Source organism: Nicotiana tomentosiformis, chromosome 6 (genome assembly GCF_000390325.3).
Source record: "Nicotiana tomentosiformis chromosome 6, ASM39032v3, whole genome shotgun sequence".
Classification (NCBI taxonomy): Eukaryota; Viridiplantae; Streptophyta; class Magnoliopsida; order Solanales; family Solanaceae; genus Nicotiana; species Nicotiana tomentosiformis.
In genome coordinates this window covers 65,982,266-65,991,839 of record NC_090817.1, presented here as the reverse complement: position 1 = coordinate 65,991,839, position 9,574 = coordinate 65,982,266, and the positions used below count along the sequence as shown (strand labels likewise).

Sequence of the window (9,574 nt, the reverse complement as noted above, 5' to 3'; positions counted from 1 at the left end):
GTCCATGAAGGGATATGGACAACCACTCAGGCGTAGATTCTCTGGTGCTGAAGTTAGTCCGAGAAGGATATTACTGGATGCCAAAAACTTTGTATGAAAATGTGATAAGTGCCAACGCCACGCACCACTAGTACATCATCCGGCGGAACCCCTGCATTCGGTTCTGTCCCCGTGGCCGTTCATGAAATGGGGAATGGATATCATCGGACCACTACCACCGGCTCTTGGAAAGGTAAGGTTTCTTTTAATTTTGATTGACTATTTTTCAAAATGGGTGGAAGCAGGTCCTTATCAAAAGATCAGAGAACGCGAAGTGGTCGACTTCCTGTGGGAAAATATAATTTGCAGGTTTGGAATACCGAAAGATATTGCATGCGACAACGGGCCACAATTTATCGGCGCAAAAATTACAAAATTCCTTGAAGATTTGAAGATAAAAAGGATTACCTCTTCACCTTACCATCCGAGCGCAAACGGCCAAGCGAAGTCAACAAACAAAACAATTGTGCAAAACCTAAATAAAAGGTTAGAAGCAGCAAAAGGCCATTGGCTCAGAGAATTACCTGGGGAACTATGGGCCTACCGAACAACGGCCAAGTCAAGCATAGGAGAAACCTCTTTTTCCCTTGTGTACGATGCAGAAACTTTGATATCGGTGGAAGTAGGGGAACCAACCTTAAGGTATTTTCAAGCAAATGAAGAGTCAAACAACGAGGCAATGCTAATCAAATTGGAAGTTCTTGAAGAACATAGGGACTTGGCACATGTCAGAATGGCAGCTCAAAAGCAGAGAATGAAGCGATAATACAATCAAAGAGCCAACCTCCATTATTTCAAAGTGGGAGACTTGGTCTTGAGGAAGGTGACTCAGAACACCCGAGAACTCAACGCGGGCAAATTAGCCTCTACGTGGGAAGGCCATTACCGGGTTTCAGTTATCACTGGTAAGGGGTCGTACGAGTTGGAAAACCACATCGAAGACAAGTTTCCTAGCAACTGGAATGTCTTCCCCACGCCTATTTGTTCACCCGAGATGCAGAACTCTTTTTTTTTTTTAATGAATAGATAACTCACCTCAAAAAATATTACTGCTGACAAACAACAGACAAACAGAAGCAATGGAAAAACATATTACGAAGACAATAATGATAAGACCTTCGGGACGATAAGGTAATCTTTGCTTCCATAGCAAATTTCCACCGGGAAGTTAAGTTTGCTACCGAGCATAGGTTACACGATCGTTCACGAGCACAAACCACTAGAGGGCTATTAGGTTTTCTTTCGCTCGATAGCATAGATTCCTAATGGGAATCAAGATATGTTGCCGAATGAAGGATTACCTAGCGATTCATTGGCGGGATCTTCAATGACACAAGACTTCTAGTGTTCCAATTCGCATTCTTTGCATTCGAACACTGGGGGGATAATGATTTGATTACAAGGTAACACTGAATGCCACGTCAACCGGGAACGAAAATTCGGCAAGGTAACACTGAATGCCATGTCAATCGGGAACGAAAATTAGGAAAGGCAACACTAAATGCCACGTCAACCTGGAATGAAAATTCGGCAAGGCAACACTGAATGCCATGCGTCATCGGGACCGGGGACTGCATAGACAGCCCCGTAGAAACAAGTTGTACAAGATAGCCACAAGTCATGGCAACTTCTTTTCTACATAGAAAAATGCCTATGTAAACTATGAAAACAGAAGGAATGAAATGAAATACTTTTGCTTTTATCTTGTTTCTTGTCTGAACGATGAGCTAATTTTGTCATTTGAAAGTTAACCAAGTACTTCAAATGTTAATGCTGTAATGAATAGGAGACGTCCTCTTCAAGAGCACCGTAAACATAAGAGGGCCCTCTCTTATAAAAACCCTCATGTTAAAATGTTGGTTCCGGAAGAATATATGCCCGGAACCAAAAATTCTATCGGGGAAAAATACACCCAAAGCCACATATGAAAAAGATGCAGAAATCAAACTTGCGCAAATACTTATTGAAACCCTCGTGTAAAAGGGATAATTCTAGGAGATAGAAGTGCATCGAAGAAAATGCATCTGAGACCACATACAGGAAAATATGCACAAATATTCAAGCAAAATATGTCTTCATTTACAAGAATGTGCCAAAAGAAATACGAAATAGGGAAAGAAAAAGCTAAGCTACAACATCACCGGAATCAGGAGGAAGGGAAGTATCCATATCACCGGTAGCAGTAGACGGTTCAACCGATGGCTCAACATCTTCTCCAGCTTGATCTCCTTCTAATTCCTCTTCAGTGTCCGAAAACTCGGAAACGGAATCAGAAGAACCGGGAGCATTAGACCTTGCCGGGAGTCCATTTTTTGCAGCCAACTCAAGCTCTCGGCCCTTAGCAATTTCGACATCAATGTCAAAGATAACAGTCTTGGCCTCTTCCAAGGTTTTCCTCCTCATGCTATACATAGCATAAGTCTTTTCAACAACGAAGGAAGCCTCTCGGCCCTTGAGTTCTTCTTTGAGCTGAGTTATCTCGGTAGAAAAACTTTCCTGGGCGGACCTGGCAGACTGGAGACTAACATCGAGATCATGAATAGTTGAACTATAGAACATGTTGTGCTCGATAGTTTTCTTATACTTCTCCTCTAACCGAGCATGTTTCGCCCCCGCAGTAGCAAACTCTTCGACCTTAGAATTCAAGGCTACTTCTAAATTGGTTACCCTTTCAGCAGCAGCAGCCTCACGATCGTTGGCAGCAAGAATGGCATTCTAGACCTCAGCCCATTTAGCCTTGACTTCATCAAAACCAGCCCTCAGCGGCCAAAATTCTTGGCTGAGGGTTACCACTTCCTGCTCACTTTGCCGCAAACAGGCTTCCAAAACAACGACCTCAGTGGGCCTGGTTTCCAGTTTCGAGAGGCGAAGAACAGTCTGGTCCCATTCTGCCAAAAGCTGATCCCGTTCAGAAGAGAGTTCGTCCTTCTCGCGGATTAACCTTTGTAGGCCCTCAGAAGCAAAAAAATTGGCCTGCAAGATAAGAAAAGGTAAAACTTAAAATGCCTCATTCAGAAGCTAGAAAAAATAGCAAAGGAAGAAAGAAACATACCGCTGCAGCATTATGCATGACATTGTTCAACAAACACTCTCCGGAGAGTGTCTGAATCTTTCTCCAATCCTTCTCTGAAGCCAAGGGCTTCAGATAATTTGCAAGCTCCACCGGCCGGGAAAGAAGGTTGCACCTGGTAGAGACCAAAATGGTAACACTCCTCCTCCTTTGAGGATCTTCAGAAGGGACAACATAATTTTCCCCAAATTCCCTTGAATAGGGGATCGAGGAAGAGGAACTCCTTTAGCACGGTCAGGTGTGGCCGTTGGAGATGATGTTGTTGGTGGAAGCGTGGATGAAGATGAAAATGATGTAGCAGCTGTTGGTGGTGAAGAAAGTTGTGATAAAGCTGATAAAGGGGAAGAACGGGAAACAACTGCATCGAAGGCAACACTGGGTGTTGGGTGCTCACCAACCGAAGACGGCAAGGACCCGGTACTCTGCCTCACAGTACCGGGTACAATAATTGGGGCCAGAGAACGGGGGTTGGAATTTTCCACCAAATCAAACTCTCCCCAAAGTGCCGAGACATCATCCTCAGCGGATGTGACTGCATCAACCGGTTGAGCACCCTGTTGAGAGGATAAGGATTGTTGTCCTCTATGTAAAGAAGCTCCCTTATCATCATTGATCATCACAGTGTCGATGACCGGCCCAAAAGGAGGACCAGCCAATGTCGCCACTAGGGATGACTCGGGAGCATCACCTTTGCCCTCTTTTTATTTTCCCCGACCGTAGAGGAACGCCTTCTTTTTGGTTGTTTGTTCTCTGGCCGGGGGCTCTGTAAAGACACGCTTGCGCCCGAAGCGGACTCGGAGGCACCAGTTCGAGTAAGTGCCTCTTGAAGTAGCCTCGCCGCGTCAACAGGGTCGGCCAAAGCATCCTCCTTGGGGACCTCAACCGAGCCCGCAGGTAGACCTAATTTTATGAATCATAAACGAATAAGAAGGGTCCAACCAAATTCCTCATAAACAGAAGCTAAAGCAAGGCAAAATTAAGTTACCATAATTTTTGGCCTTCCATCCGTATTTAATGGACAACTCTTTCCACAAGCGAATTTCGGGCGTGGTGATGTCCAAAATCTTCTGAACCCACCGGTCCAAGCCTTCTACCACCAGTGGGATCCATCAAGTCGCTGTGACATATGGGTGTTAAAGGATCAATACTTATACAAACGGGAAAGAATATTTAGGAGGAAAAGACATGTTAAAAGGAACTTACGAGAGAGGTTCCAAGCAACTGGAAAAGATGAAGCCGTTGTTGGAATAATGTCACCAGAGGCAACTACAGCGAACCATTTCATCCACCCTCGGTCGTTGTCATCATCCATGCTAGATATCAAAGCGTTGTGGCCACGCTTGCAAAGGTTTATCATTCCCCCGCGGAAGATCTTGGGGGAGTACAGGTTCACCATGTGAGCCAATGTTAGCTCTTCTTTGGTTTCCAGGCACAAGCGCCGAAGGCAGGCGACCGTCCTCCACACAGAAGTACTTACCTGTGCCAAACACACCTGATAACGGAGACAAAATTTCGCTATCACAGTGTCAAGATCTCCGGTCAAAGAAAACACTCCCAAAATAAAGGGGTACGTATAAAAATATGTAAAACCCTCCCGGGGAAGAGTCACTCGCTCCGATAAATCAAGAGCAATAATGTCCAGTTCCTGGCAGCTGCAATCTTCCTTCACAACAGGAATACTGGAAGGACGAATGGAAGATGAGTACCTGCTAACCGCCCAAGAACGAGGGCTTTCAGTGGGAAATTTCTCTTCAAAATCCTTTGAAGTATTGAGCCTTCATGTGATTATGGAACTTCCTGTTGGAAGAGCGGAATCCTCGTTTTTGTTCTTGCTCTTCGAAGAACCAGTACATTTGGATGAAGATGCCATGAGAAAAGGGGAAGAAAAGATTTTGTGTTTGAAGGAAATTGGAGAAGGGATGAAGAACAGGGATACAAGTCGGAAGTTCAAGCAGTTTTGAGACTCAAAGGAAAGGGAAGTTGATACGCATAGTTGGAGTTTTGAGCAGCTAAATACTTGGCTAAGGTTACCTCGATAACCGGTAAAAGGTGTGCTAAATCATAGGAAGACGCGTGTTCGGGGCATTAAATGCGGAGAGACAGGCGTCTAATCAACCATCAGTAACCTCCAAAAGGAATTATAGTAATTCCTGCTAAAAGAGGATTTTCACCAACTTCTCGTTAACACAAAGTTATGTCACCGGAAAGCATGGGGACTATCTGTATTGGGTAAAATATGTTACGGCACGTGGCTACCAAATAAGGGGACACGTGGGACCAAAGCCGGAAGGACGGAAAACCGGGTACAACTACTTCATGTGTCATCGAGAAAGGCAACTTCATAAAGACATTAAGCACGCTGCGCCCGGTGGCATTTAATAAAGAATATTCCATAGTATTAAAGAGTAACGGCTCGTTACAGAGTTTTGAGCATTTATGTTTACCGTTAGGTTTCCATTATCGCACTTCAATAATTGTCATTAGTAGTGGGCCCGGCCATTACGCCCACTGAGCTATAAATAATAGGCTCAATGCCCATTGTAAGGACAGTCTTTTGGACATAAAAGAATATATATTTTAACACAGCATCTTGATACTATTTTTCTCTCTCTAGCTTGTTGGTCTTATTATTATTGTGCCCGGAGACTCTGTCCTCGGGCTCTTCAGATCTATAGTTCCATCTGCATTTTGGGCTAAGTATTTGGCATCCAAATTGATTAATTCAACACTTCTTTGGGCCATATTAATCCACCTGTCTAGAAACCACGAACAAATTCAACTGTACCAATTTTCGGATAAACAGTTTACCTACTGGATGTAATACCTACGGAAAATGTAGTATCTATCCGCTTTAAGCGCATAGCATAACGTACATAGCAATGTCCAACCTAGTGACATACTCAGCTTTGTTTGGGACGAGTCTAGAAAATGAATCCACTGAAATATAAAACATGTAAACTTTCTAAATGGTTGAAACAAAATAGCTTCAACCCTTAAATCAAATTATACCCACCCAAAGTTCCTTTTGTGACATTATACAAACGGAAAATCTAAGGTTTCCCTCTCTCGTACTATTTACGGTCTCCCCGCTGTGATTTCTCTTCTTTCATCAAAGGTCTTTTTGTTCTTGTTCTCTCGTTCTTGTAGTTATAATGATCCTTTTTCCCCTCCCTTATTTTTAGTGTTAAAACTTGCTGCTTGTAATCTTTTACACTAAAACAGATGAGAAAGCTTGTTTTAGTTATCTTGGCATGCTTCTGCTGAATCACGAACATTGCATGTTCCGTAAATTCAAAGGCCAATCATGAGCCGTAAAAAGAAAATTCAGATTCAGCATTTAACCTGGTATGAATTCAGAATTTTCATTTAATAAGTATAACAAATTTAGAAATTTAAACTTGATAAGATGATTTTGTAGTTTTAACTTAATAAATTAAATCTTTAGCACTAAATTCATTGAAAGTTTAATTAGTTCATCACTTTTACATATATATTTACATGTTATGCTTCGCATTAAGAATAGTAAATTTGAATAGCCTGCCCTGACAGTATTTCACTCTAAAAAGGCATGGAAGAGCAGCAGATCTCAGGCATGTTTTGATTCGTTTTACAGAAGAAGGCCGGCTTCAATCAACTGTTCCTTTGAGTCTTCGGAGTTTTTCTTACTCTCCAATGAGAATATGCCTCTGTATTGGAGATTTACAACACAAAGGAAAAAAACTTTAATTTTTAGCTCTAACATAAGTCAGTTCTGGCGTTAAATCACATCCGCTTTTCATATGCACTCATTTTGCGACACATGCAGATCGACTACTTTGAACACACTCGCGATACAATTACGTTCTAATGAGAATAGATTTCAAGCTCTAATCCCGGACATGCATCTCTCTGACTAAATAATTGGAAGAATATATATAGACACTTTCGTTAACAAGCAAACAGATTGTATATATTAAAGTGATGATACAACATTCACGACATCCACATTATCTGCTCATTTGATCTACAGCACTAAAATACAGTGTAATTCTTCGCTGATTAGAAAACGAAAGAGGAAAGCTTAATTCCACATATGTAGATTAATCCTTCACCTCCTCTATCCTCACTGGGTTTCACGCTCCACCTGTCCCAAAAGCCAATAAAACAAAAAGAAGATAAATTACAAGAATCAACTTACTGACTTGGTATCAGAAATATTGCCTACATTCATGGGTATATTATTCTCTCTCAAAAAGATTGCCATGAAAATGCGGTACAGTATTGTAGTCTTTTTTGTGAAATGCAATAAATGAACGCGTTGTAATTTATTAAAGTTAATACCTTTAGCTACCACAATTAAAAGATAAACGAAACTATATAATCTATTTATGAGAAACAAATTAAAGGACAATCACCTTGGCTGGAGGGGGAGACTTGTCTCTGAAATGTGAAGCTCCATATTTGTTGATGAGCTTTTCCCTAACAAACTTGTCATAAATAAAAGCAGCTCCCCTGAACTGTGGAAGTACCAGCCATGCCACTAGCGCCAACTTCACATCATACCAAATTGGTATCCTACAACATAAATAAATATTCAACCCACGTATTTAAAAAAAAATAAATTACATTGTTATTTTTCTTTGCTTAGGGGGGTGTTTAAGAATTAGGAGGTTGCGAACCATTGAAGCACGGGCTGAAGGACCATCTCCATAAGAGTGAGAAAAGAATAGAGAATCCAATAAGCAAGCCATTGCTCATCATCCAGCTTCGATGTGCTCTCTATTGCCACCACAGATGCATATCTTTATTCATACGAAACAAAAATGTTTAACAGATCATCGAAAAAGGCATTAATTATATAGAGAGTGCTCATTTAGGATCAATTTTTTTTTTTCAAGAAAAAGAAATGAGTACTTACAGAGGATAGAGCAACATCACCACTGGCCTGCATGGAGTTCGTTTCCAAAATATTAAAATCAGAACGAAGTTAAAGCTTCACAAGAAAGGGAAAGAAGAAAATGGAAAATGAAAAATGAAAAGGAAAATTACCCAGCAAGAGTATGAAGGTGGGTGATTACAGTCAAGAATTTACCCATGATATCTGCTGCTGAAAAAAGAAACTTGAGTAAGAAAGGGCAATTACGAGGCTAGAGAACAGTACAAGAGTCTTCTGATCTTATAAGTTTGTGTTATCTGCAACCAGTGAGAACTGACAAGGGAGTTTAGAGATGATGACAAAAGAATACTAGATTTGGATTGAAGTTTCTTAACTTGTTAGCAAGCAACAGAGATGTTGACAGCACAAAGTTATAAGACGAAAGCGGCAAGATACGTGGCGGTCGCTCAAGTTTGCAACCAGACCAGGCATCTGACTTTTACACCTATAGACACGTACGTACATTATTTTCGAAAAAGAAAAAAGGAAAGGAAGAATAGAAAAGGGGTCAGATTCTTCTTTTAGATGTCACACCCCCATAAAGTAGAAAAAGATTTCTTAGGCACCCCTCAATCTCTTACACCAACATTAAACAACTTTACGAAAATAACTAGATTGAAACCAAAAACAAGAATGCATGTGCACATTAGGTTCAAAATAGTTATTATAACCCAAATGGAAATAAAGGAAAATAATCTTGATCTATCACATCCTGTGAATTGTGATATTGTCCGTGAATGGCCTCCGCTTTTATTAAGATATCTATATATCTATCTATATATTTATATATAGATATATATCTATCTATATATCTATATATATCTATTTTCCTATTTTGTCAGATTTTTGCCTTTTTTGCCCTTTAACTAAGTGATCTATTAAAACTTAAAAAGTCACGCCTCTTTCTCTTCCGCTTGAAAGTCACGCCTTTTCTCTTCCTCATATTTCTACGTATTTTGTAATTGCCATCCCAATTACATTACAATTATGGAATAAGTTCGCTTTTACTCTTTGTGCAACACTATGAATATACAGAAATCTCTTGTCCCTTTTTCCTTCACAGCGGCATCCATCCGGCAACACCTACACAACCATACCACTTTCCAGTAACACCTGCAGGCCATTCATACCGATTTTCTCTCCACGGTAATATCGCCGTTCGTGTCTTTATGTCTACAATAATAAGCGTCAATATAATGACAAAAATCTGACTACTACCGTTGCAAGATCTATGGTCAACGTCGAAAATTGACAGAGATCACAGCCTTAGAGATCCGAAAGCTTATGAGAGAAATCCTTTGAAAGTTCCCGATCGAGCAACGTAATTTGATAATGAGAAATCTTATGTCCCCAGACAAAATTAAAATTTTAACTTTTCTGACAGTATCCTAAGTGTGAGATGGGCAGATGAGTATGTGGTTTAGTTTGATAGTCTTCATCATTTTTTTTGTCTGTTTACTCATGGTTTAGATATGAAGAACTAACAGGCATCTTCCCTTCGAGGATCAGACTTGATGCTTAAACTAAACATGTTTCTAAATTTTCCACAT

At 40.7% G+C, this 9,574-nt stretch overlaps 1 protein-coding gene across 1 annotated transcript; it reads right to left on the bottom strand.

Annotated features, from left to right (window-relative positions):
- Positions 1–7,031: 7,031 nt before the first annotated feature.
- LOC104104376 (HVA22-like protein e) lies at positions 7,032–8,324 on the bottom strand. The gene is made up of 5 exons (XM_033658231.2): positions 8,138–8,324; positions 8,007–8,033; positions 7,768–7,890; positions 7,504–7,663; positions 7,032–7,232 (listed from the first exon to the last, which is right to left on the bottom strand). The coding sequence occupies exons 1-5, from the start codon at positions 8,182–8,184 to the stop codon at positions 7,212–7,214; spliced, it is 378 nt and encodes a 125-aa protein (XP_033514122.1). The 5' UTR covers positions 8,185–8,324; the 3' UTR covers positions 7,032–7,211.
- Between the last annotated feature and the right edge of the window lie 1,250 nt (positions 8,325–9,574).

What these genes read in the sequence shown, in the direction of transcription:
- LOC104104376 (XM_033658231.2), bottom strand. Translation starts at nt 8,184, where the DNA reads ATGGGTAAATTCTTGACTGTAATCACCCACCTTCATACTCTTGCTGG. An exon ending in CACCTTCATACTCTTGCTGG is followed by an intron (nt 8,034 to 8,137) that starts GTAATTTTCCTT and finishes AACTCCATGCAG; the next exon opens with GCCAGTGGTGATGTTGCTCT. An exon ending in AGTCTCCCCCTCCAGCCAAG is followed by an intron (nt 7,233 to 7,503) that starts GTGATTGTCCTT and finishes CTTTTGGGACAG; the next exon opens with GTGGAGCGTGAAACCCAGTG.